General features: G+C 38.2%; 10 protein-coding genes and 1 non-coding gene across 11 annotated transcripts; 6 read left to right on the top strand and 5 right to left on the bottom strand.

The window, feature by feature from the left end:
* Nucleotides 1-7: 7 nt before the first annotated feature.
* Nucleotides 8-1,199, bottom strand: SOCG_03486 (cyclin-dependent protein kinase regulatory subunit Suc1). Its single transcript, XM_013161974.1, has 2 exons — nt 1,049-1,199; nt 8-855 (listed from the first exon to the last, which is right to left on the bottom strand). Exons 1-2 carry the CDS (start codon nt 1,135-1,137, stop codon nt 609-611), a joined length of 336 nt encoding a protein of 111 aa, XP_013017428.1. The 5' UTR covers nt 1,138-1,199; the 3' UTR covers nt 8-608.
* A 45-nt stretch (nt 1,200-1,244) lies between these two features.
* On the top strand, nt 1,245-3,330 carry SOCG_03485 (RSC complex subunit Rsc4). Its single transcript, XM_013161973.1, has 3 exons — nt 1,245-1,498; nt 1,558-1,643; nt 1,709-3,330. The coding sequence occupies exons 1-3, from the start codon at nt 1,496-1,498 to the stop codon at nt 3,231-3,233; spliced, it is 1,614 nt and encodes a 537-aa protein (XP_013017427.1). The 5' UTR covers nt 1,245-1,495; the 3' UTR covers nt 3,234-3,330.
* Nucleotides 2,831-7,116, bottom strand: SOCG_03484 (SIN3 family co-repressor Pst3). Its single transcript, XM_013161972.1, has 3 exons — nt 6,924-7,116; nt 6,421-6,817; nt 2,831-6,310 (listed from the first exon to the last, which is right to left on the bottom strand). Exons 1-3 carry the CDS (start codon nt 6,967-6,969, stop codon nt 3,313-3,315), a joined length of 3,441 nt encoding a protein of 1,146 aa, XP_013017426.1. The 5' UTR covers nt 6,970-7,116; the 3' UTR covers nt 2,831-3,312.
* SOCG_03483 (chitin synthase Chs2) lies at nt 7,040-10,570 on the top strand. The gene is made up of 2 exons (XM_013161971.1): nt 7,040-9,695; nt 9,740-10,570. The coding sequence occupies exons 1-2, from the start codon at nt 7,744-7,746 to the stop codon at nt 10,503-10,505; spliced, it is 2,718 nt and encodes a 905-aa protein (XP_013017425.1). The 5' UTR covers nt 7,040-7,743; the 3' UTR covers nt 10,506-10,570.
* SOCG_03482 (cytoplasmic valine-tRNA ligase Vrs1/Vas1) lies at nt 10,520-13,718 on the bottom strand. Its single transcript, XM_013161970.1, has 3 exons — nt 13,631-13,718; nt 13,534-13,582; nt 10,520-13,480 (listed from the first exon to the last, which is right to left on the bottom strand). The coding sequence occupies exons 1-3, from the start codon at nt 13,673-13,675 to the stop codon at nt 10,626-10,628; spliced, it is 2,949 nt and encodes a 982-aa protein (XP_013017424.1). The 5' UTR covers nt 13,676-13,718; the 3' UTR covers nt 10,520-10,625.
* A 659-nt stretch (nt 13,719-14,377) lies between these two features.
* Nucleotides 14,378-15,990, top strand: SOCG_03481 (uncharacterized protein). Its single transcript, XM_013161969.1, has 3 exons — nt 14,378-14,587; nt 14,638-15,290; nt 15,339-15,990. Exons 1-3 carry the CDS (start codon nt 14,515-14,517, stop codon nt 15,903-15,905), a joined length of 1,293 nt encoding a protein of 430 aa, XP_013017423.1. The 5' UTR covers nt 14,378-14,514; the 3' UTR covers nt 15,906-15,990.
* On the bottom strand, nt 15,911-17,278 carry SOCG_03480 (cyclophilin family peptidyl-prolyl cis- trans isomerase Cyp3). Its single transcript, XM_013161968.1, has 6 exons — nt 16,773-17,278; nt 16,657-16,721; nt 16,590-16,607; nt 16,492-16,538; nt 16,376-16,443; nt 15,911-16,290 (listed from the first exon to the last, which is right to left on the bottom strand). Exons 1-6 carry the CDS (start codon nt 16,800-16,802, stop codon nt 15,997-15,999), a joined length of 522 nt encoding a protein of 173 aa, XP_013017422.1. The 5' UTR covers nt 16,803-17,278; the 3' UTR covers nt 15,911-15,996.
* A 508-nt stretch (nt 17,279-17,786) lies between these two features.
* SOCG_03479 (heat shock protein) lies at nt 17,787-20,078 on the top strand. Its single transcript, XM_013161967.1, has one exon. It carries the CDS (start codon nt 18,126-18,128, stop codon nt 19,965-19,967), a length of 1,842 nt encoding a protein of 613 aa, XP_013017421.1. The 5' UTR covers nt 17,787-18,125; the 3' UTR covers nt 19,968-20,078.
* Nucleotides 20,079-20,316: 238 nt separating this feature from the next.
* SOCG_16169 lies at nt 20,317-20,389 on the bottom strand. Its single transcript has one exon. It is a non-coding gene; the product is annotated as a tRNA-Phe (tRNA).
* Nucleotides 20,390-20,463: 74 nt separating this feature from the next.
* SOCG_03478 (tRNA dihydrouridine synthase Dus2) lies at nt 20,464-22,718 on the top strand. Its single transcript, XM_013161966.1, has 4 exons — nt 20,464-20,869; nt 21,034-21,683; nt 21,740-22,559; nt 22,612-22,718. The coding sequence occupies exons 1-3, from the start codon at nt 20,701-20,703 to the stop codon at nt 22,379-22,381; spliced, it is 1,461 nt and encodes a 486-aa protein (XP_013017420.1). The 5' UTR covers nt 20,464-20,700; the 3' UTR covers nt 22,382-22,559; nt 22,612-22,718.
* On the top strand, nt 22,653-23,981 carry SOCG_03477 (3-keto sterol reductase). Its single transcript, XM_013161965.1, has 3 exons — nt 22,653-22,768; nt 22,811-23,249; nt 23,302-23,981. The coding sequence occupies exons 1-3, from the start codon at nt 22,728-22,730 to the stop codon at nt 23,836-23,838; spliced, it is 1,017 nt and encodes a 338-aa protein (XP_013017419.1). The 5' UTR covers nt 22,653-22,727; the 3' UTR covers nt 23,839-23,981.
* Nucleotides 23,982-24,019: the final 38 nt, after the last annotated feature.

Below are 24,019 nucleotides of genomic sequence, written 5' to 3'. Positions count from 1 at the left end.
TATATTAGTTAAGTAAAACTTGCTGTCATTCTTTACAAACCTCAGCATATGTAAAGAGAATTATTACACCTAGATAAAATATTGAATTTATGTTTTTTAGCGACTAAATTGAAGATAAAAATATTCTGGATAAACCGACATAATATATTTCTCTGAAAAGCCGAAAAGGGTTTTCATCAGTTATTATATGAGGGAGTCTATTAGAATATCTACGGTTAAACCTATGAGACAGTGAAAGAAAAAGAAAAGAACAAACGCAGGAATATAAGGAAAAGTCTAGAGTTGTTGTGTTTTTGATGAAAGATGACAAAAACCCAGATGTAGCTTTTTAGGACAATAGTAAGGGAAAAAATAACAAAGAAAGAACATAGGATACAAAACCCGTACCATTTGACACCAGAGAACATGGAAAAAAGGAATAAATGAAAGAATAAAACAGACAGGATATCAACTAACAGCACTAAGCCACAAAGGAATTATCATCTTCATAAGAAAGCTTGTTGAAACGCGATGGTACTACGTTTCCAAGGCATATGAAAGCAAGTTAGCTCCCGAAGCCTCGTAAAATACACGTGATAAGAAATAAAGAACATATTATCGAATTTTTTTTATCGTTGTTGACTACATTTCAACTGGAAATCTTTTTCACGTTTGAATAGAAGAATGTGAGGCTCTGGGACATGAACTTCATACATTTCCCAGCCAAGACTCTGGGTAATACCCAGGCCTCTCCATTCTTCCTCATGAAGGATACGTAAGGTACCAGTTTCAGGATTGAAGTAGTCTGTCGGAATCACCTTCAGCATAGCCTTGGGCAACATAACATGTCGGTATTCGTATTCATCATCAGCATATCTATGTAACATTGTTAGTATGGGAAATCTCATAAATAACAGCAGTAGAAGGGTTAGATAAGAATTGAGTATATCCACTTTTCATGATCCAAGTAATGGTTCAGCATTGTTTTTTAAGGAAATCATGGACCATACAGTAAACAAGCTATGGAAAGGAACTAATTCTTAAAGGATATCTAAAAAAATCAACATACCTCGGAGAATAGTGAATTTGATCAATAAAAGGCTCTAATCGTTCACGTTCAGAGACGTTCAGCAAGCGAGGAAATCGAGTCTTCGTCATTTTTTGTCCTTCTGTAATCCAACAGCAATCTTTATTGATATTGGTAAAGGCTGGACATATCCTTGGACTTTGACGATGCCGTCAGTCGGGTTAAGTGACACGCGTATCAAGTAACATCTCTCTTGGAAGTTAAACACCACGAACTACCTACCAGCCAGCCTGTGGGAATCTCAATATAGAGGAATTATAGCTTATTTTAAAGCTTTTTTATTTATAATATAACACGTAAAGTTATTTTAATTTTTTGATGAGTACTCTGGTTTAAATTTTGGTAGTATTTTCGGTGAATGCATATTTTGCTTTCTTTTGAAAATTCAGTAAATATTGGCTCATAAATTCTAAAAGTGGTGTTTGCAATATGGTAGGTATCTGTAACAATCCGTCAAATGGTCGAAAGTACACTACTAATGGAACGAATAGTCCTCGATTGACAGCCATCAGGTCGCATTTTCGCAACCAAAGTTAACTGAAACTTTACAAGTCCTGGTAGACCTAAAGGACCAGGAGTAAGTAATTACTTTTTAGCTAGTTATCCTAGTTTACAATTGAACGGTTACTAACAGAAAAATAGAGGTAATCCCTTCGACGATGTTTTCGAAGAACTTCCCTCTAAAAAGTACTTTCCGGACTACTATCAAATAATTACCGAACCAATTGCTTACAAAACAATGCGAAGCAAGGCTCGCCATGGTCAGTATATTTCCATGGGAGAATTCTATGACGATTTACGGCTTATGGTGAACAATGCTAAAACATATAATGCACCAGGAAGTTTTGTTTATGAGTGTGCATTATTGGTCGAAAAATCTTTCACTGAATTAGAAGCCAAACACTCTAGTCAACCTCCACCTATGACAGACTCAAAGGCACCCATCTCAGCTGATGAGCAAGCCTCTGAAAAAAATCCTGAAGTTTACCAGGTCATATCTAGCGTTATGGATGCTTTGAGGAATGCTCAAGACTCAACTGGTAGATATCTAATTGATATGTTTATTGATTTACCTAGCAAACGACTTTACCCGGATTATTACGATATTATTAAAACGCCAATGACGATAAAAATGATGGAGAAACGCGTAAAGAAAAATGAGTATAGCTCAATAAAGGATTTCGAAAGTGATTTAAACCAGATGTATCTAAATGCACAAACATACAATGAAGCTGGAAGTTTTGTCTATGAGGACTCGGTTGCTCTTTCAAAAATTTCTGGCCCAATTTTGGCAGTCAGTGAATCTGAAGAAGCTCCAAAGGATGTTGAGAGTATCAAACATGAATCATCGCCAAACCAGAGAATGTCTTCCGCCGCTCCATCTCTTGAGCCACAAACTCGAGAACCTTCCGTCGTTAGTGATAACTTGCTGCATGAAAAATCTTCAATGGAAGTAGAAAGTAAAGAGAACGTTACTGACGAATTTCCTTCTCAAATGTCAGCCGATGTTGAACAGCAACCTTCGAAGCCTCGAGCCATTGATCAAATCTGTCAAACTAACTACAGTGCATTTGCCCTTATGAAATCTTTTCCTACACAGCCTGTTCCGGATCTCTTAAACTCTACTCATAAGTCAGTCTTAGGTAGGTCTGACTCTGTGTTTCCTAATTTCCCTCAAACAAAAGTGATTGAAAATACGGCTGATGTAGAACGTCTATTCTATTCATTTTTCTTGTTTTCTCCTTCTCACACATCGTTATCCAATCCTTTTTGTGGTTACATTCCTTGTCCATCTTCTAATGCATCAGAAATATCTGTTGTAAATGTGGCACAACAGCATGCTATTATGAATGTTATTACAAATATCAATCCTATTATGTCTATAAAAAACTATAATATCTCGGTACTTCATAACGGTAAACTACTTGGTCAACCTGTTGCCGCTCCTCCCCAATTGTTACAGCTGGCCGGCCCAACGTACTGTAACATTGATTCAGTTAATTATGCTTTCGATGTAAGATTAGGACCGGGTATGAATTGTTTAGAATTCATAATAGCAGCTACTGAGCCTAGTAATATTCAACCTGCTTCTGAAGATATATCACAACCTCCTTTCACGGTCATAGAGAAAGAACGATTTGTACTTCTGCTCTATTTACGTTGCTAGCATTCTTTCAGAAAATCATCATTCAAAATAAACATGCAAATTTATTTGTTTCCATTCTGATATAACATTTTATTGTACATTATGATGACGGAGAAAGAAGAACCTGATCCAAAGAAGTAGCAGACTGTAACTCTTGACTTGTATTTTCTGAAAGCTGGTGTCCAAGCCATTTTTTCCAGCGTTCAACTCTCTTTTGGTTGCGGCGTTTTGAGCTTTGACCAACCCATAAATTATATGAGTTGATATAAACATTCTCTGTATTAGACTCGAAAAATATCATATAAGTATCTGTTGAAAAAAATAATTGTAAATTCGATTTGCAAAATCGCTCATTAAAAAGCGAATGCAAACTACTAGACTCTCGGCCAGCGAGATATCCCTTCTGAGATATTAATTGCAGTGACCTTTTCAAAAAAGGCATTCTTACCTGCATCAAGTCAATACCTTCTGTAATATGGGATATTGCATAGCTATCCACATAATACATAAATGCCTTAGCCGGATCATCAAACTTATGGATTGTGAGGTCAGCGGAAAATAGTTGTTGAATGCATAGCTTTTTTTCTAAAGGATACCATCTCATGTTGAAAATCTTCGTGTCGGGTGCCAAAATGGTTTCAACATGATTTCTATAAATCATCTGTTCTCGAGCGGTAGTGACTGAATGGGCTCCGTCGGATTCGAATAAAAGGAGAAGTTGGCCGAGTTTAGGATCTAATAATATTTCATGAACGCGGTAGAATACCACTTTTAACAATCGCTCTATAGAACTGATCATATAACAAGCATCATTATTTAGTTTTTGAAGATATTCGTGAAACTCGTTTCCAGAAAGAGCACCTTTCAAATACTTCTCGCATGTTTCCAGTACACTATCGTAATTAATAGACTCTGCTGTATCAGAAGCATCAATATACTTTTTTATTTGTTCAAGTCGAGAATAAGAAACGCAAATCAATCTAAACAGCACATACATGGTCGCATTCCCAAAAAAGTTATATCCAATTGTATTTTTTGATTCTTCTCCTTGCAACTTCATCTTAGTCTGAGTATCAGAATCTACCGGATTTATATCGCTCATGGTGTCATCTTCTGTCTGTGTATCATCAGTCTGAATGCTCATTTGAGTTGTATTGCTGTTATCGACACTCTCTGGATGTACGAAGATTTTGCTCAATCCATCACGATGTTTTTGCACAGATTCAATGTTTTCAGAAGAAAGATCACTTTCCAAAGTTTCTCTGGGAAGTGGGATTCCAAAAAATTGTGATAATAAAGCTTTAAGAACAGCACTTATCCTCCCTTTATCCGCATAAGAATAAAAGGAAGAGTTCGAAAGTTGAGCATCACTTAGCCTTAAGATATTCAAAAAAATTTGCCGGTCGCCCAGGACCTGGCTAAATTGGAACCCCTGTGTAGCATGACCAATGCTATGCTTTTGACGTTGATAAATATCATTGATTTCGTGTAAAATCCTATTGTAAGAAAGTGCCCTTCGATCTTTGCCCTCTATTTTACAACAACGTTCATCCAATGCTAATGAAGAGTTTCGAAGCTCAATTTGACGCCAAATTTTATTCCACTCTCTTTTACAACGGCGCCATTCTTGATCTTTTAATTTGAGACGCTTTAGTAAAACAGGAGCTGCTTTTGAGGGCCTTTTAACAAGAGCGTCGAAAGCTCTCAACGAGTGTTCTTTTCCATATACAGTATGGAAAGCCGAGTGTATTAAGGCTTTCTGTTCTAAAACTTTGTTTAAAGACTTCGTAGGTGTTTCATCGTTAACAGCTTCGCATAACTCTGCCAATAACTTTATAGTTCTCTGGTTAACTGAAAGGATTCGGTCATATTCATAACGTTCGTCTTCTACTAATTGCAGAGCTTGCAAATACTGGTTTTCCGAATGCTTAACATTTTTTATACCAGCCAATTTAGGAGCAACCAAAATATACTCGTCATTAAGAACTGAATTGCAGAGCGCGTCACGACTGGAGCATATTTCATTTTTTCTTTCTTGAGGGATTCTACGATATGAATAACCAACAGATTCGTAAGTTTCGTTAATGTACCGAGACTCGTCAACAGGAATGTTTTTCACTAATATCGGGCTATCATTCCATCCAATGAAGCCTGCAAACCACAATGTTAAATTGTCATTTTTGACAAGCCTAGAAAATGAGTTTAATAAGTCTGTTTTATCCATCAATTTTTCTCTATAAAGGTGTAGTAATTCCATAAACTTATGAAATGAAAAGTTATCAGATAGATGCTGCCTTATTGAACTGAATACCAGCAATTCCTCTTGCGTAGCGGCATAATGAGAAACGGGACTCGTTTTCTGTTGATAGCTAGGAATAGCATAAGTAGTTGGTAACTCGTCAGGATGTTGACGAATGTTTTTTGAAGTTTTTGAAATAGATCTTCCTATCTGTGCTGAATGTGCTGGACGTAATCGTCGTTCTCGCGCCTGAGCAGCCGAAGGTAAAGTAAAATTCCCAACAGGAGGTAATGTATTAGGAGCTGGAGCACTTTCATTTTGGTGTGTTTCCTTCGAATCAGAGCTATCCGGTAAAAATAGCTTGAATTCATCTAATAGGTCCGGCGAGTCCGAGAAAATTTCGGATACACGAGCTCGCACTTCATGGATGGATTTTTCAGCTTTTTGATACGTCCGTAAAACACCTAAAAACTCCATATATGTCTCAGAATTAGGGGGATACCTTTCCTTGACTTTATTCATGTAAGCAATAGCATAGTTAAAATCTACATGGGGCTTTGAAGGTAATGCAGAAGCATTATCGCCAGAAGCTGGAGACTGTCTTTCGTGCTGGATTTCGGAGGTGGCAGGTTGTTGTATTTCAACATATTGACCGGAAGTTGTAACGTTGAAGGGAACATTTGTGTTTGAGGTCAGTGGGTGCATGGGAGTGCCGATTCGAACGATACTGGTGTTGGATGAATCCGTATGAACTTCTATTTTATAACCAGACGGAAGAAAGGTATTAAACCCTTCGATAAGTTGAGGATACCCATTAAATAAAGTCGCAACTCGATCGATTACACCTAAAGTATCCAAACTAGACGGCTGTTAGCGACAGAACTAGTGAATGATCAAGTAGAAAACGTTCATAGAGAGAAGTGAAGACAAAACAGTTTAATGACAGATGATGGATAAAAGTTTGCTTACCTTTGAGACTTAAAATCGCGCATAATTTCCAAAAATTTATTGTATACCTCTCGTTTTTCTGAAAAATAATACTTTACCAATTCGAGATAAGAAAGAGCGTCATTGACATCTAAAGGTCGACTATTTGAAGAAGTCATAGCGGCAAGACCTTCGTCTGTTTCCACACTGCCAGAGTGAGAAGGCATTGAGGAAGAGTTATTGTGGGCAATTGCTTGCTCCTTTTGGTAATCATCAAACTGTCGTTTTCTGTTGTTGTTAGAGACGACGTCGAAAGACCCTTCAGGAATGATATTCTGATTATGTTGAGCTGTGCCTAATGAATGGTCAGTCCTGACAGACGTATTTTGTCCATCGGCGGTATTCGATGGATTCAAGTTTTTTATTCCAAAATCGTTATCTATTGTTTCCATGTGTTAATATCAAAGAAAAAGCATCATACACTTTTTCGAAAAGCTTTGGCAAGAGAACCAAAGACAAAAACTTCAAGTTTTTTACTAACATACCAATATGATCGCGTTCCGCGTCAGTAGACTCTTTCAACGTGTTCATTACTAGAAATTCATATATGCAAACACAGATAATCTATTATTTGGTTGTCTAACAACTTGTTTCTGCTTGACGCGTATTGGGAGAATTCAGTACTGCATGTTGCAGTAAATGTCATCACCTATTCTTTACCTAAACAACTTCCCATTTACCATCGACTCTGAAACTGAACCCTTCAGCAAAAAACAAAGACTTTTCAAAGATTCAATTCTTTAATATAGAAGAATTTATATCTTACATTCTTCTCAATATTCGAGTTCCATCTTACATTACTTTCAATTTCTATCTCCTTTGATTTCATTATTAGTGCTTTAAGGTAAAATACTGCGGGTTATAGGTTAATCACTAAATAAATTATTATGAAGAGTTTTGTCGTTATTTACAGTGATACACAATGCAAATACAAAGGTAAGAAAAGCAAGAAAACCCCTCATTAAAACCCATAACAGTGGATTTTTATGTTTATTGATTTCTTCATAACTGTCTAATGTTTATCATCAATGATTTGTACGTTGCGATGCACTTTTGTCCCACTAAAAACACAAGTTATATGTGGTTGCCAGAGTAACCAAAAGTAAATAAATAAAAGGGTGTGTAAACAGTCAATACTGTCGTCAATTGCAACATTATACATTGGATCAATACTCATATAAGCATATATATCCGAATCACGTTAGTGAAATTTTGTTCTGATCAAATTTTTATTGCTTTCTCTTAGGAAGAGGAAGGAGTGTTGATTGAAAGAATACTCATCAGTACTTTATACACGAAGTCAAAATGATGAGGAAACCTCTGCCTAATCACAGTAATACTAGTGCTATACATGCACGGTCTCCTAGAAATAGTTACAAGCTTGACGAATTGAGTATGCCTCAACTCGCTGGTGAAGAGGAATCACATATAGGGAGCTACAGTTGGGAAAATCAGGATGCGTCGTCCGAACAGTTTGAGCTTCCTGAAGATGATTCTTTTTCCTTTACAAATTCTATTTATGATGTGAATCCTACTATGTTAAATAGCTCAACTGCACCTCCTGTTCCTCCTGTACATCGCATTGGGGTTGATCAGGATCGTCCGTCTAATTTGTATTCCCGTCCCAATGAAACGTTTATTGAACGCAGCGACTCAGAAACCTTAAGCGCTGGATCTTTTGCGGATAAAAAGGAAGAATTTATGAACGAGTATGAATCTGACTATGCTATGTCAGAGGATAATTATAGTGGACTTGATTCCGCATCCGTTATGAATAAATCATTTTATCAAGAAATGCAAGAAGTTCCCATAATGCACGATAGCTTGGTTGTTGAATGTCCCTGCCCTTCTGACTTGAAGCATATGCTTGGTTCTATAGTTCAAACCAACCCCGAAGAGTCAAGCTCCATCCGATATACTGCAGTGACTTCCAATCCCGAAGATATGATGGCAAATGAGCTAAAAGTTAGAACAATTCTGTTTGACCGCGATATCCAAGCTGCCATTTGTATGACTGTAGGGCAGGAGGATCTTGCTTCTTTTGCATTAACACTATCTAGTGTTATGGAAAATGTGAAGTATTTAACTAAGCGTAACAAATCGAGAGTTTGGGGTGTTGAAGGCTGGAAAAGAGTTTTGACCTGTATAGTGCTTGATGGCCGGAATTCGGTACACAGAAGCATTTTGGATTTATTATCCACTATCGGTGCATACCAAGCTAGTATTTCCAAAGGTAGGATTAACGGTAAAAAGGTTCTAGCTCATATGTATGAATTCACCAGTACTATTTCTGTGGACGAAAAACTGAATATTACGACTCGAAATGATGGAAATACACCTATGCAATTGCTTGTTTGCTTAAAGGAAAATGAGAGCGGGACTCACGATTCTCAAAGGTGGTTTTTACAAGGTATCTGTTCACTTGTTCGACCGAATATTTGCTTGTTCGCAAAGGTTGGCTCTAAATTAGAAACACAATCGGTATACCATGCTTGGAAAAGTTTCGACGTTAATTCTAAACTTGGAGGAATATGCGGCAGAACAGTAATCAAAACCGGAAAATGGGGACAGAAGCTTCTTTCTCCTATTATCGCTGCTCAACATTTTGATCAAATGATATATAATAATCTTAGGCTTCCATACGATAGTTTTCTTGGCTATATTTCTAATACGTCTAACGCCTTTTATGGTTTTCGCTATATAGCCTTGCTAGATGATTTTCCTGATCCTGGTCCACTGACCCAATATTTTACTCGGAAGAACACGGAAGGAAAGAAACAGGGTATCTTAGAAGCTAATGCATACGTTGCCCAAGAACAGCTCTTGTTTTGGAAAGTCGTCACTAAAAAGCAATCAAGATGGTATCTGAATTATGTTCCTGAAGCTCAAGCGGAAGTGAAAGCTCCTGGGTCTATGGTTAAAGCTTTAGAGGCAAAGAGAAGTGATATCAACAGTAGTTTCAGTCTTGCTATATATGTTCTTTCAGACTTCTTTTCTCTGTGGAAAACTAGACATAGTTTTCTTCGGTTCCTAATGATGGCTATGCAAGTTTTTATCTTTGGACTAGAGAGACTGTTTGGGTTTTTTAACTTGGCAAACTTCTTTCTTTCTTTTCACTTTATATGCAATAGCACTTCATTCAAGTATTTCAACCCTTATGGACCATGGGGTAAAACATTGTTTCTAATTTTTGAATATATATTTCTGTGTACTATATTTTCACAGTTTGTTTTAGCAATGGGCAACCGTTCCCGAGGGTATGTTTTTACTTTCTACAAATGTATATCTAACAACCGTCTAGCTCTAAAAAGCTCACCCTGCTTAGCCTGGTGATATTTACTTCAGTCATGATTTATTTCTTGTTTTGCATATTTTACGTTTCTCTAATTCCCATCTTCATACATTCCTCTCATGGATATAATATCATAGGCAACAATTATTTTACGAACGTGATGTTGCCTTGCTTGATCGTTCTAGCATGCTACATTTTCGTTTCGCTAATTTCAATTGATCCACTCTTTCTTTTTACATGCCTATGGCAATATGTCCTGTTATTGCCAAGTCGCATCTACATGGAGCAAGTCTATGCATTGTGCCATCTCAATGATGCTTCGACTCTTAATGATATCGATGTCGAAACAAGCAATGACTTAACCGAAACATATCGAAGCGGAAAGAAAAGTAACTTTGCTACGATAGCTATACCCAAATCAGAAATGTTGAATTCTATTTACAATTCAACATTTCGAAGCTTCAGTGACGATGATGATTGTAAGAGCGATGCAACTGTAAGCAGGATGCATGCTAACCCCATTTTATTAACCACCCAAGACTATTATCAGGATATGCGAACTCGATATGTCTTGGTTTGGGCTTTAAGCAATCTGATTCTGGCAATCATTTTACTTCAAGTCTTCCAGGGTGAAGATTCGATAAATAACGGCTACTTAAAATTTGTATTTTGGGCCTTCATGATATTTGCTTGTCTTAAAACTGTCGGTTCTACATGCTTCTCTGCAATCACTAGCATTGCTTCCGTGGGTACATATATTCAACGAACTATCTGATTGATGACAGGCATGGGAAACTGTACATATACATATTCTTGTATTTATTTTTATGTTTAATGATATCCATTTATTTGTAATTTATAAAAAAACCTTATATTGTACTTTTAAATTTATGACTTATTCGCCCTTTTCCAAAAAGACAGTACAACCCTCCAAAATATCCGATTTTGCGCAGTTTTCACCGGTAAAATCAGTATCAACAATCTTCAATGACTTGCATTTTTTGATTAAAGATTGGATACTAGCAATTTCGGCATTGAATAATTCTTGTTGCTTTTGACCGGGGTGAACGTACAAGACAGCATCGGATTTGATACCATTATCAGCCATCATGGAACGACTGGAGTGAACAACTGTAATTATAGATTCGTAGTCCTTAGCAGCTTGTTCGAAGGCATAGTCTTCTCTTACCATAGGGAATTTAGCCTTCACGATACTGGGTGTTGTGTCGTTAGGACGACGAGGAAGACGCTGGAACATTTCTTCAGTGACATAAGGCATAAATGGATGCATCAATCTTAAAGAAGTATCTAAAACAGTATAAAGAGTTTGCTTGGCAGACTCTTGTTGAGTTGGAGTTCCATCACTAATTAAGTATTTGGAGTTTTCGATGTAAACATCACACAATTCATAAAGCCAGAATTGATAAATGGCAGAAGTTGCTTGTAAGAAGTTCATCTCTTCCATATACTTGTTCATGGCATCCACAGCAATATTCAAACGATGGAAAATCCATTTTTCAACAAGGGACTCTTTGCCAGTGGGCTTGTCAGTTGGATTAGGGACGAAAGATGATCCAAGGCGGCCCAAAGCAAACTTCGTAGCATTGTAAAGCTTATTGCAAAATTTACGGTAACCTTCAACACGAAGAATGTCCAAGTTAAGGTCGCGTCCACCACTAGTCAAAGAACAAAGAGTAAAACGTAAAGCATCGGTACCACATTGAGGAATACCCTTGGGATAACTCAACTTTTGACCCTTCTTTGCTTTTTCAACCTCACGGCTGTCCAAATTACCAACCAAGAGCTTATCGTGCAGAGATTGAAGGCTGATACCCTCAATCACGTCAATAGGGTCGACGACGTTACCCAAAGACTTCGACATTTTACGTCCTTGGGCATCACGAACAAGAGCATGGCAGAAGACGCGCTTGAAAGGAACTTGGCCGGTAAGCTTGATACCCAACATAACCATACGAGCAATCCAGAAAAACAAAATATCCCATCCGGTTTCCATCAAAACGGTTGGATAAAATGTTTTAAAGTCAGCAGTATCGTTGGGCCAGCCTAAGGTAGAGAAAGGCCACAAACCAGAAGAAAACCAGGTGTCAAGAACATCTTCGTCTTGCTCCAAGGTAAAAGACTTACCGGGAAAAGCTGCCTTGGCTTTTTCTTCGACTTCTTCAGTTGTTCGGCCGCTAAACCAGTAACGATCATCACTTTTATCATGGTTCTTTGCATCACTGAGCTTAACAAAGTAAGCAGGGACACGGTGACCCCACCATAATTGACGAGAAATACACCAATCCTGAATGTTTTCCATCCAACGGATAAACTCCTTACGAGAAACCTCGGGGGCGATATCAATTTCACCAGAACGAACAGCATCAGCAGCAGCATTAGCCATTTCCTTTTGGTTAACCCACCACTGAGGTTTCATAATTGGTTCAATAATATCAGAAGTCTTGCCGCAAACGGGGATAACCATTGCGTTATCTTGAGTGCCCACAAACAAGCCAAGTTCCTTGAGGCGCTCAACAATTTTGATACGGACATCGAAACGCTTCATTCCAGCGAATTCACCGCAGGCTTCGTTCAATGTACCATTGTCATTCAAAATGTTTATAAAAGCTAAATTGTGACGCTTACCAACTTCATAATCGTTAGGATCATGAGCAGGAGTAATTTTGACGGCACCAGTACCAAATTCCATGTCAACCGCAATATCATCGCAAATGATGGGAAGAATTCGATCACAGAAGGGATGTTTAACAGACTTTCCATGAAGATGCTTGTAACGAGGGTCTTGGGGATGGACAGCAATGGCAGTATCACCAAGCAAAGTTTCGGGACGAGTGGTTGCGATAATAATTCTTTCATCAGATCCTTCAACTTCGTAAGCTATCGATGTTAAGACACCAACTTCCACAAGGTGATCATAACCAGGGACCTTAATCTCAGTACGTCCGGTCACTTCAACGTTCTCAACTTCCAAGTTGGATAAAGTAGTTTGCAAAGCAGTACACCAATTTACAAGACGATTGGCACGGTAAATAATCTTTTCATCGTGCAAGCGGACAAAAGTTTCGACGACAGCCCGGGTAAGGTTCTCATCCATAGTGAAAGCTTCACGCTTCCAATCAAAAGAACCACCAAGGCGGGACATTTGCTTCTTGATACGCTCGTGATATTCCTCTTTCCATTTCCAGACAATATCGACGAAATCATTTCTGGCGTAATCGTGGCGTGTCTGTTTCTTTTCAGCCCAAAGTTTCTTCTCAACAACAGACTGGGTACTAAGGCCTGCATGGTCGAAGCCTCCCAAGAAAAGCACAGTCTTGCCCTTCATACGATTCCAACGAGCCAAGGAATCTTGAATTGCAATAGTGAGGGCATGACCGATGTGGAGAGCACCAGTGACATTAGGGGGAGGAGAGGTAATAACAAATTGACCCTCCTCTTTTACCTTTCCGTCGGGGCCAAATTCAGGTTCGAAAAATCCAGATTTAACCCACCAGTCATACCAAGCTGATTCAACAGCTTTGGGGTTGTATGACTTCAAAGCGGGAGATTCTAAATCTTGGAGAACCTTCTTTTCACCGAGTTTTGTCTGTTCAACATACTCAGCTGTAGGTTCAGCAATCTTGGCTTTCTTATCAACCTTTGGCTTTCTGGACTCCTCCTTGGCCTTCTTTGCAGCTAACTTTGCATGGTACTTCTCAAGCTTGGCGGCTTTTTGACGTTCACGTTCTACTATATTCAATGACAGTCAGCATTTTCCGCTTTATTTCTCCTTCATCACGTACATTCTTTCTCAGTTTTGGGTCTTGGGGTTTCCTGAGAATTTGGGGAATTCTAAGTTTACGTTAGTAAAGAAATCCATAGCGACGATATAGCTCATACCTCGACCTCCTTAGACTGAGCAGCTTCAGTACTTTTGTCTGCCATTGAGGAATTTTGTTGTAGTAATAACAGACACAATCGGTAAGAGATTCGTAAAATTTCCTTGCAAAAACCCTAAGTTTGCTGACATGCGTTCCACTGCGCAATTTTCTCTAAACGTATTGCGATGTCGAGCATACTGCGCTAAGCAAGCTAGGTAGTATTCAGTAGGTAACACCACGTAAACAATTAAGCATGGTAAATAGAACACAAGTTGTTACTACTTCTCCTATGGTCACAATTTTAGAGTAAAATATGTAAAATAAAATAAATAAATAAATTGTTTTAATGCTGTGTTATGTTTGTTTCAAAAATCCGTGCTTTTGCTTTATCTTTCCATTTCTAGTTATTGGTACATTTTTTTGGAATCTGCGTAAGATGTGGAAGACAAACTCATTAAATAAAAGTAAAAACAATTGAATGAAATCCATTAGAAAATCTACAGACAAGATTCCTATCTGAGAAGGCACTGTACCTGTATCCTTTCATGGCTGAATTGAACAGAACCATGAACTCAACGTACTTTTCTTCATCCAATTTTTGTGAATCAGTAAATATGTATACTCGATCAAGCTCTACCGATTAAGTTTCGTATTTGAAAGTCTAGGGAGTGCTGTCAGGAGCGCTTGCAGTAGCTTGATTCTCACAAGAAACAGCTAAAAATGTAATGATATTTAATTTATTAATTATAGTATTCTAATATATAACAATCATCTTTCATTTATCGATAACTGTACAATGAGCCTGCTTCTACTGGAGGCATTGCTTAGTCCCTATTGATACAATAACACATCACCACAGAAAGCCAACTTCTCTAAAAGAAAGTCGTCGTCTTTATTCAATTTATGGAAATAAAGATGAGATTTTCTAAATTTTTATTTTCATTTCTACTTGGACTAGTAGTAGCATGTGTTTCAGGTTTGTGAAAGCGCTAGTAGGTGCGAATAAATGTGTTGACATAAAATTAGGTACTGTTCATTCAGACGCCGTAGTTTACATTTCTTCAATTGATAAAACAAGTGACTATGTTCCTTCATTGAATCCTTCTGAAGCTCGGCTCATTTTTGCTCATACGTTGGGTATTTCTCAATTTCATAATCTAGAGGGAAATCCCAAGGCCGATAAATTGCTTCAAGACTTATTGCTCCAAGAAAACTCTCTCTCTTCTTTTTTTGATCCCAAATGCAAGATGCTTCTTACCGTTTCAGGCTTGAACTTGGACGAACCTGTAAAAGAAATAAACCCAACATTCTACATAAAAAACACTCCTTCCAGCAACTCCTTCGCGGCTTTAATTCGAAGATTCCAAAGACAATTGCATGCTGCAGATGGGAAAGAACACAGGACGTTCTATACTAATGATATGGGTGGTTCATTATCAGTTCATGCGCTTTTTCAATTACATCCCACAAAACATGAAGACTCGATGTTACTACATCTTTACGAAAAGCTTTTTGGAAAAGTATCCTCTACATTTTTTGATATCAACAAAAAGCAAGATCAAGTCTTCTTGTCAGAAATTGCTGCTTTGAACGAGTACCTTGAGTATTTGAAAATGAAATCTGACAGTGGAAACGTTGCAGATCCTTCTGTCGGTTTTGGACAGATCGTCTCTTTAGAGGTAAGTTTCTCTGTTTTGGAGGGCTTAAATCGGAAACTAACAGCTTAGATAATGTATCACACTGAAGGTGCATCTTCTGAAAAGTATCGAATTGCGCGGGAAAATATAATTTCACTTTTATTACAATTAAAACAGTTTTCTTCTATCAATTATGTACTCCTTCCTCCTTCTGATTTTAAAGCGCGGAACGCTAGATATCAAAAGCGTCAACTTGATTTAGAAGCATTCGGTGAAGAGATAGACCAAGCAGTGTCTAACAATTATCGAAATTCCGACGGACGCTGCTTTTTGACGGAGGAAGCGTGTAAAAAGGCAACCAACTCCTGTTCTGGTAGAGGCGAATGTGTAAAATACGCAAACAAGGAGTCTTGCTTTGTCTGTCAATGTGCTTCCACCGTTGTCGCTGCTGGTAATGGTGGAAACAGAACTGTCCAATGGACTGGAGACACCTGTAGTAAACAAGACATATCGATGGAATTTCAATTTTTCTTTTGGTTCGCTATAGTCGGCTTTGGCTTACTTGTATTTTGCATAAAGTTGCTCTTTAGTGTTGGACAAGAGGAACTAGCAAATGTCTTAACATCTACCACACCTATAACGAAGAAGAACATCTAATTAATTTTCGAAACAAAAGGATACGCACAAATGAATTGATAGATACTTTCCATTGATGTTTTTAATAATTTTGCTAATTCTCGAATAAAAATTACATTTCACCACACTCCATGATAACTACATTCATTTTTGGGCGGGAACTGGTACCAACTGGCGTAGACTCAATTTGTTTTACAACGTCAAATCCTTCAATTACTTCACCAAATACGACGTGCTTTCCGTCTAGAAAGTCACAGGGTACAGTGGTAATGAAAAATTGACACCCATTAGAGTCTTTACCGGCGTTCGCCATACTTAGCAAACCGGGTCTGTCATGCTTCAAAGCAAAGTTCTCATCGGGGAATGTACGGGAACCATAAATAGTAGTGCTGCCTGTACCATCACCCTAATAACAATATTAGTGACTCGTAAAAGGTGGAATGGAATCTTGTAAACAGAGTATATAGAAAACTGTGATGAAAATAACATACACTAACAAAATCCCCTCCTTGGATCATGAAATCCGGGATAATCCTGTGAAAGGTTGCATTTTTATATCCTAAAAATGATATTAGTATTTAAGAAAACTTATAGTCGCTGGTCGTACCAATTGGGTTTCGATTTGGTCCTTTGGCTTCTCCAGTACAAAATTGTCTATCAGGTCTTAGCTCATTTCCATCGTATATAAATTGTACAAAAAACTACCTGAAATTTTCAGCTGTTCTACGAGAATATTAGTAGGAGAAGGAGGGAAACACACGCATAAACTTACTTGGGAACGGTATTTGAAAACAAGCGAAATCTGACTCTTCCAATATAATTACCTCCAATCCCAATCTAAAGAGAAGAAGTTAGCTGATTTGTAACTGTAGTCAAGTTTCAGCATACATCAAAAAATACTACAGGCTCTTCGCTCATAGTCCGTAACTAGGCAAATGAAATTCTTCAATCAGAGGCCAACGAAAGAACAATGTAAAAGTAAAGAGATGAAAAAAGAAAAAAAGAAATTTCAGGACGGAATATACGGGATATCGGGGACGGCAAAAGTCGGTCTTTTTATTTATGACTTATGTATGCTTCAAAGGGTTGATGATGGATTCGTATTAAAAATTGTATGGAACTTCTCGCACTTAGTCTATAAAACAAAAAAGCAATTGAGAATCAAAAACATTGTAAAGGAAATGATTGAAATAAATTTAACAACATTTTTAAACGATAAATAGGGAGGGTGTCAAAATTGATAAATTCCTCATATACTACACTACACTTGGCAGGAAACCATTTCACGATGATCCGTAAACCATTAAAAAAAACTTTTTTTACTGCTAATTATACATTCCAATTGGAAGATATTGGGTTTGGGTGAAGCCTGTTCAGAATTCAGTAACTCTTTATTGTTAATCCGCCTACCTGTTGTTACAAAAGCTTTACCTTCGTGATTCAGGAAATATATTTATTCTCTTTTTCTTTAAATTATTCATTTATTTTTTTTTTCGTCAAACCTAAGCTCAACTATCAAGTCCATTCTTATGAAAAAATAAATCTGAAATTTCAGACTATTTGTTTATTTGTTGGTAAACAAAAAAATGTAAAAACTGTGTATCCCTTGGGACAAATTGCACTGCAAAAAAATTATTTTTTTAAAATCAATAGATATTGTGAAAATGAATAGTTTCTTGGAAATGCATCCAAACTGCGTTCCTAATTCATTTTCCTACATTGGAACACTTTCTTCTAGCAAGTGGTTTACACTATTATTCGAAACATTTCTAAATAGCGCTGTCAATTGCACTACGTTATACATTACAAAGTACATTGTCTTCCATTTTGGTATTATAAGATAAGATTGCTACAGACAACTACGCTAAAACATATAAACTGATATGATAGAAAGCGTAAAACCTTTTTATGCGGTGGCATTTTAGTAATTTATTATTTGTACCATTGGGCAAAGAAAGGAGCTAAATATGAATAAGAACCCGGTGGCACAAATATGAAAATTTTAACGGCCCAAACAAGTAAAATGAAACGAAAAAATGAAAGTAAAAAAACAGAACCAGAGGAAAAAATAACGAAATCCAATGAAGTACATTAGTGACTACTTGCCTATGAAATTTTATTGTATAAAAATTCTGTGACTGCGAATTCTCATATAATGTAAGTTCACCGGAAGTGAAACTTTACAATAACCTACTTCTCTCAAATAATCGAGGGTCAGTTATATCTTTTTGTTGCCAGAAAATGAGTGAAGTATACGAAGGTGCTATTGGTATCGACTTGGGTACTACCTACTCTTGTGTCGCTGTTTGGGAAACTGCTAATGTTGAAATTATCCCCAACGACCAAGGTGCTCGTACCACCCCTTCTTTTGTTGCTTTCACCGAGGCTGAACGCTTGGTTGGTGATGCCGCTAAGAACCAAGCCGCTATGAACCCTCGTAACACCGTTTTTGACGCCAAGCGTCTCATCGGTCGTCGTTACGAAGATCCTGAGACCCAAAAGGACATTAAGCACTGGCCCTTCAAGGTTATTGACAACAATGGTGTCCCCACCATTGAGGTTGACTACTTGGGTGAAAAGAAGCAATTCACTGCTCAAGAAATCTCCGCTATGGTCTTGACCAAGATGAAGGAAATTTCCGAAGCTAAGTTGAACAAGCGTGTCGAAAAGGCCGTTGTCACCGTCCCTGCTTACTTCTCTGACTCTCAACGTGCTGCCACCAAGGACGCTGGTGCCATCGCTGGTCTCAATGTCCTCCGTATCATCAACGAACCCACCGCTGCCGCCATTGCTTACGGTCTTGATGCTAAGACTGAGGCTGCCAAGAACGTTCTCATTTTCGATCTTGGTGGTGGTACCTTCGATGTTTCCCTCTTGAAGATTCAAGGTGGTGTCTTCGAAGTTTTGGCTACTGCTGGTGACACTCACTTGGGTGGTGAAGATTTCGACGCTGCTTTGGTTGAACACTTCATCCAAGAATTTAAGCGTAAGCAAAAGATCGACATCTCCGAAGACCCTCGTGCTCTCCGTCGTCTTCGCTCTGCTTGTGAACGTGCTAAGCGTGCCTTGTCTTCTGTCACTCAAACCACTATTGAAGTTGACTCTCTCTCTAACGGTGTCGACTTCTCTTCTAGCATTACTCGTGCTCGTTTCGAAGACATTAACGCTACTACCTTCAAGAAGACCATCGACCCCGTCGAAAAGGTCTTGAAGGACTCTAAGGTTGCTAAGGCTGATGTTCACGATATTGTCCTCGTTGGTGGTTCTACCCGTATCCCCAAGGTTCAAAGACTCGTTTCCGACTTCTTCCAAGGCCGTCCTCTCAACAAGTCTATCAACCCTGATGAAGCCGTTGCCTACGGTGCTGCTGTTCAAGCCGCTGTCCTCACCAACAAGGCTGACTCTGACAAGACTGCTGACTTGCTTTTGTTGGATGTTGTTCCTCTCTCTTTGGGTGTTGCTATGGAAGGCAATGTTTTCGGTGTTGTCTGCCCCCGTAACACCGCCATCCCCACTATCAAGAAGCGTACTTTCACCACCGTCGCTGACAACCAAACCTCCGTTACCTTCCCTGTCTACCAAGGTGAACGTGTTAACTGCAGCGAGAACGAGGCTCTCGGTGAATTCCAACTTACTGGCATTCCCCCTATGCCCCGTGGTCAAGCTGAATTGGAAGCTACCTTCGAATTGGATGTTAACGGTATCTTGAAGGTTACTGCTCTCGAGAAGACCACTGGCCGTACTGCTCACATCGAGATCACCAACTCTGTTGGTCACCTTTCCTCTGCTAAGATCCAAGAAATGATTGAGAATGCCGACAAGTTCAAGCAACAAGACAAGGACTTCGCCAAGAGATTGGAAGCTAAGAGCCAACTTGAAGCTTACATCTCCAACATTGAAACCACCATCTCTGAGCCTAATGTTATGATGAAGTTGAAGCGCGGTGACAAGTCTAAGATTGAGCAACAATTGGCTGAATGCATGTCCCAATTGGAGCTTGAAGACTCTAACACTGATGCTCTCCGTAAGTCTGAACTTCGCCTTAAGCGTACCGTTCAAAAGGCCTTTGCCTCTCTCCGTTAAAAAGGTTATACAGCGTATATGTCATAGTTTTGGAGGAATTGATTAGAAGACATATTTTGATACCGCTATAAATATTGTCTAGGGTTAAACAAAATATAATAATTACCAGGATCTATTTTAGTATTAAAGTTATTTGTTTACATTGTAGGTACTGTAATAAGAAGTTTAAATCAAGAACAATGCGTGATTCTATTGTATAGTAATATCTGTCGAGCACCCTCCATGTTAGATGTTCCGAGGTAGTCATTATACACGAGTACGGCGTACGTTCGTCGTTATTTTTTCGTGCTACAGAAGTGGATATCGTTGTTTGAAGAAAGTTCTATCGTTTGATAGTTTTACAAAAAAGTGTCACGAACCGGGATCGAACCGGTGACCAACAGATCTTCAGTCTGTCATGCTCCCAACTACACCACCGCGACTTTGGTTGAATATAAGACTATACATAAGTATATGAGAGGATAACGTTATAAGTGTTGATAGCCACCCTTGTAGATGATAGTCTGACAACATATTCGAATGTACTATGGATTTTTTTTATATGATTTAAATTTTACATTAAAATATTAGTAGAAACTCTTTTACGAAGAAACAATTTCGTTTGCTATGGCAATATGGTAGTGACTCCGGTAATTGGCCACTAACGAAAATTTACTGTACTGACAATTCGAGATATAACCTTTGGTACATAACAGTTGCACTGAATCCCCTTTTGGACGCTCTATGTTACAACATGGGACTCTTGAACTACAGTAATAAGATTTGCTTAGCTCCCATGGTACGAATTGGGGAGCTTCCAACGAGATTACTAGCTCTTCGTTATGGAGCAAATCTGGTATGGGGTCCAGAAATTGTAGACAAAGCATTGGTAGGTGGGTCCTTGGTACAAAGAATAGTAAATGGTAAGTGTTTAAAACAACCTATTGCGGCTTGGCATTCCTCTAGTTGCAATAAAGCAAATGCACATGCGAAAGCGCAACGCGCCTTTTCTATCGGACAGTGTCAAACATTCATTTCTTTCAATTTATTTGTTTTATTTACGATGAAAAGAGACTAATAAAGTTAGATAGAGTGAACTGCATAGATTTTGTTAAGCCTCCTACGAACAAAGTTCTCTTTCGTGTGCATCCTTTAGAAGCTAATCGATTGGTTTTTCAACTTGGTTCTGCTTCTCCAGATTTAGCTGTTCAAGCTGCAAAGCTTGTAGCCGACGATGTTGCTGGTATCGACTTGAATTGCGGCTGTCCCAAACACTTCTCTGTTCATGCTGGCATGGGTGCAGGTCTTTTGAAAGAACCAGATCGTCTTATATCAATTTTACAGGCTTTGGTGAAGGAGGTGGGGATTCCACACAATGTTTCAATTAGCTGCAAAATCCGTCTTTTGGAAACTAAAGAGAAAACCCTAGCTCTGATTGAGCGTCTCTGTTCTACCGGAATTCGCGCAATAACCATTCATTGCCGTACGACGCCTATGCGAAACACAGAACCAGCTCATCGGGAATATTTGCAAGATATAGTTGACCTTTGCAAAAAGTACAATGTTGCCGTTCTCGCAAACGGAGACGTCTCTGGTTACGAAGAAGGAAAAAAGCTTATAGAAAAATACGGTTTAGATGGTGTACTGATTGCTAGAGCCGCGGAAAAGAATGTTTCTTGTTTTCGTGCAGAAGGCCCTTTGTCCAACCGTGATTTGGCTTTGGATTATCTTAAAATGGTAAGTTTGGACCAAGAATTCTCTGTTTTTTTATTATCTGTATCTAACGAGTTTAGGCATTGGAGGTTGAAAACAATTTTGGTAACACAAAATATTGCTTAACTCAAATCATGCAGGGAGCCTTTAGAAAAGATGTCAGGCAAGCTGCGCAATGCGCTAAAAGCTATGATGATTTGAAAAATGCTTTCGCTATGGATCAAAAGCATTCAGATGCTTCTGGAGTTATATATGCTCCCAAGCGTGAAAAGTCAATCATGTTCGCTTTTGGAAGCAGCTCTAAACTTTTGAAAGCGCTCTCGAACGAAGCTACTCTGAAACAATTAGCCGCTTTTTCATTTACGAAGGTATTCGTTTACAAACCCGAAGGTGAAAAGTCTGAGGATTTTACTGATTGTAGTGAGAAATTTAAAAGTCATGGAGTTAATTTGGCGAGTGTTTCAAGCGATGATTTAGCCTTGAAAATTGATCAAGCAGATTTAATTATCTGCTCTAAAGAAGAGCAGTCAATATCCTTTGAAGCCTCGAGTTCCCATAAACAAATCCTGTATTTTACTTCAAGCGAACTCGCTTCCTTATATAATGAACGAGAAGAACTCAATAAAGCCGGCAATTATTTAGGCTCCCAGACAGAATCTTTCTACGATATCCTTTTCAACAAAATAAAAGGTACTAATACAAAAAAGGAGGTCACTATCTGAGTATAATATCTGATAGAGAAGGGTCATTATTTATTGTGTATATTATTTACACAAGAATAAAACAACGGAAGCTACTAGTCCTTCTTAGTAATTGTTCGTTTATAAATTTTAGTTACAGTGCATTCTTTTGTATATATGATATTCTATTTTCTTTTTCAGTCTGGTCTCATAAACTGTAGTATGCTCTTAGAAAAGAATCTAACTTAATTCGTTTGCTAATATTCACATAGTTATTGCAAGTATGATTGCTAAATATAGACTCAATACGTCGGTGTGCTTTTCGAATGATATGACACTTGCATGAAAATAGTTCGATTTCAACCTTCTTTCTTTACCCAACTTGAGCATGAGCTTTCGAAAATATGCGTTAATTACTGGTTCGAATAGGTAATTTGCTATTAAAATACATAATAACTAACTCTTTTTTAGCGGCCTAGGCTTTGGAATTGCCGCTCGTTTACTAGAATTTTATAAGCCAAGGATACAGGATGAGCCAGAAACGTTTACAATTGTTTTAACGTGCAGGAGTCGTGCTAAAGCTGAAGATGCTTGCAAAAGATTAAAGGAATTGTTCCCTGAAAGAAAAATCAGACTGGAATATGTCCTCTTAGACTTGTCAGATATGCAATCAGTTGAAGCGGCTGCACAAGAAATCAAAGCTCGGTATCCTAAGCTAGACTACGTTTATCTCAATGCAGGCGCATGGGATTTACAGGGTATTGACTGGATCAAAGCTATATTTGCTACAATAATGAATCCGGTAAAGGCGCTTACTTTTCCAACCTTTTATAAGGAAGCCATAGGACGTATTAGCAAGGATTCGATGGGCCATATTTTTCAAAGTAACGTATTTGGCCATTATTATCTTGTAAGGAATTTTTTCATCACTACAGATTTACCTTTGAATGCTAATATGTTAGAAAACGCGTCTTCTTGAACTATCCGTTCTGGGTTCTTCTACTAAAGTGGTTTTAACGGGAAGCCTTGTAGCCAAAAAGGAATCTCTTAGTTTCGAAGATATAGAATGCCTTCATGGCCAAAGACCGTACCAGTCGTCTAAACGTTTATTAGATATTTTGCATTTTGCTGAAATCGAAAGCGGTCTCCCATATCAACAATACCTTGTTCACCCAGGATTGTGTACTACTAATATGTACGAAACGTTTTTAGGTTTTATTGTAATTTTTGCCAAACTCGGTTTCTGGCTTTGTCGTTTATTGGGAAGTCCATGGCATACTGTCTCTCCTTACATAGCAGCCTATGCTTTTCTATGGATAGCAACTCACTCTCATATCGAGGACGAGAATATCAAATGGGGAAGTGCGACTACAATGTCTGGAAAGGAAAAAATTCTTCCAACGTCTGTTGAATTAATACTTCCTTCAGATAAAGAAAAATCCATGACTTACGTGCAAAATTTATACAAGGAATGGAAACATAAACTTAACGTGCCATGAATATCTTAAATTTATATGCTTCATGCCATCCATTAAATAAAGAAGAAGAGGCAGACTTTGGATTCCAGCTATAATTTCCTTTAGATTACAACTCATTTACTTTTTTAGTAATAATTATTCTATTCTAACAGTTTTTATACAAACTGAGTCGTCCTTTTCGAATATTGGAAACGACTTACCG

This window comes from Schizosaccharomyces octosporus (genome assembly GCF_000150505.1).
Source record: "Schizosaccharomyces octosporus yFS286 unplaced genomic scaffold supercont6.1, whole genome shotgun sequence".
Classification (NCBI taxonomy): Eukaryota; Fungi; Ascomycota; class Schizosaccharomycetes; order Schizosaccharomycetales; family Schizosaccharomycetaceae; genus Schizosaccharomyces; species Schizosaccharomyces octosporus.
Note: the sequence above shows the minus strand (reverse complement) of the source record. Positions and strands in the feature narration are given on the sequence as shown.

What these genes read in the sequence shown, in the direction of transcription:
- SOCG_03486 (XM_013161974.1), bottom strand. Translation starts at nt 1,137, where the DNA reads ATGACGAAGACTCGATTTCCTCGCTTGCTGAACGTCTCTGAACGTGAA. An exon ending in CAAATTCACTATTCTCCGAG is followed by an intron (nt 856 to 1,048) that starts GTATGTTGATTT and finishes AATGTTACATAG; the next exon opens with ATATGCTGATGATGAATACG.
- SOCG_03485 (XM_013161973.1), top strand. An exon ending in GTAGACCTAAAGGACCAGGA is followed by an intron (nt 1,644 to 1,708) that starts GTAAGTAATTAC and finishes ACAGAAAAATAG; the next exon opens with AGGTAATCCCTTCGACGATG.
- SOCG_03484 (XM_013161972.1), bottom strand. Translation starts at nt 6,969, where the DNA reads ATGAACACGTTGAAAGAGTCTACTGACGCGGAACGCGATCATATTG. An exon ending in CGCGGAACGCGATCATATTG is followed by an intron (nt 6,818 to 6,923) that starts GTATGTTAGTAA and finishes TGGAAACAATAG; the next exon opens with ATAACGATTTTGGAATAAAA. An exon ending in CGCGATTTTAAGTCTCAAAG is followed by an intron (nt 6,311 to 6,420) that starts GTAAGCAAACTT and finishes ACAGCCGTCTAG; the next exon opens with TTTGGATACTTTAGGTGTAA.
- SOCG_03483 (XM_013161971.1), top strand. Translation starts at nt 7,744, where the DNA reads ATGATGAGGAAACCTCTGCCTAATCACAGTAATACTAGTGCTATACAT. An exon ending in ATGGGCAACCGTTCCCGAGG is followed by an intron (nt 9,696 to 9,739) that starts GTATGTTTTTAC and finishes ACAACCGTCTAG; the next exon opens with CTCTAAAAAGCTCACCCTGC.
- SOCG_03482 (XM_013161970.1), bottom strand. Translation starts at nt 13,675, where the DNA reads ATGGCAGACAAAAGTACTGAAGCTGCTCAGTCTAAGGAGGTCGAG. An exon ending in CTCAGTCTAAGGAGGTCGAG is followed by an intron (nt 13,583 to 13,630) that starts GTATGAGCTATA and finishes ACGTAAACTTAG; the next exon opens with AATTCCCCAAATTCTCAGGA. An exon ending in ACCCAAAACTGAGAAAGAAT is followed by an intron (nt 13,481 to 13,533) that starts GTACGTGATGAA and finishes CATTGAATATAG; the next exon opens with TAGAACGTGAACGTCAAAAA.
- SOCG_03481 (XM_013161969.1), top strand. Translation starts at nt 14,515, where the DNA reads ATGGAAATAAAGATGAGATTTTCTAAATTTTTATTTTCATTTCTACTT. An exon ending in AGTAGTAGCATGTGTTTCAG is followed by an intron (nt 14,588 to 14,637) that starts GTTTGTGAAAGC and finishes ACATAAAATTAG; the next exon opens with GTACTGTTCATTCAGACGCC. An exon ending in GACAGATCGTCTCTTTAGAG is followed by an intron (nt 15,291 to 15,338) that starts GTAAGTTTCTCT and finishes CTAACAGCTTAG; the next exon opens with ATAATGTATCACACTGAAGG.
- SOCG_03480 (XM_013161968.1), bottom strand. Translation starts at nt 16,802, where the DNA reads ATGAGCGAAGAGCCTGTAGTATTTTTTGAT. An exon ending in AGCCTGTAGTATTTTTTGAT is followed by an intron (nt 16,722 to 16,772) that starts GTATGCTGAAAC and finishes TCTTCTCTTTAG; the next exon opens with ATTGGGATTGGAGGTAATTA. An exon ending in AAGGAGGGGATTTTGTTAGT is followed by an intron (nt 16,291 to 16,375) that starts GTATGTTATTTT and finishes TATTGTTATTAG; the next exon opens with GGTGATGGTACAGGCAGCAC.
- SOCG_03479 (XM_013161967.1), top strand. Translation starts at nt 18,126, where the DNA reads ATGAGTGAAGTATACGAAGGTGCTATTGGTATCGACTTGGGTACTACC.
- SOCG_03478 (XM_013161966.1), top strand. Translation starts at nt 20,701, where the DNA reads ATGGGACTCTTGAACTACAGTAATAAGATTTGCTTAGCTCCCATGGTA. An exon ending in GGTACAAAGAATAGTAAATG is followed by an intron (nt 20,870 to 21,033) that starts GTAAGTGTTTAA and finishes TAATAAAGTTAG; the next exon opens with ATAGAGTGAACTGCATAGAT. An exon ending in CTTTGGATTATCTTAAAATG is followed by an intron (nt 21,684 to 21,739) that starts GTAAGTTTGGAC and finishes TAACGAGTTTAG; the next exon opens with GCATTGGAGGTTGAAAACAA.
- SOCG_03477 (XM_013161965.1), top strand. Translation starts at nt 22,728, where the DNA reads ATGAGCTTTCGAAAATATGCGTTAATTACTGGTTCGAATAG. An exon ending in TTAATTACTGGTTCGAATAG is followed by an intron (nt 22,769 to 22,810) that starts GTAATTTGCTAT and finishes ACTCTTTTTTAG; the next exon opens with CGGCCTAGGCTTTGGAATTG. An exon ending in TATTTGGCCATTATTATCTT is followed by an intron (nt 23,250 to 23,301) that starts GTAAGGAATTTT and finishes CTAATATGTTAG; the next exon opens with AAAACGCGTCTTCTTGAACT.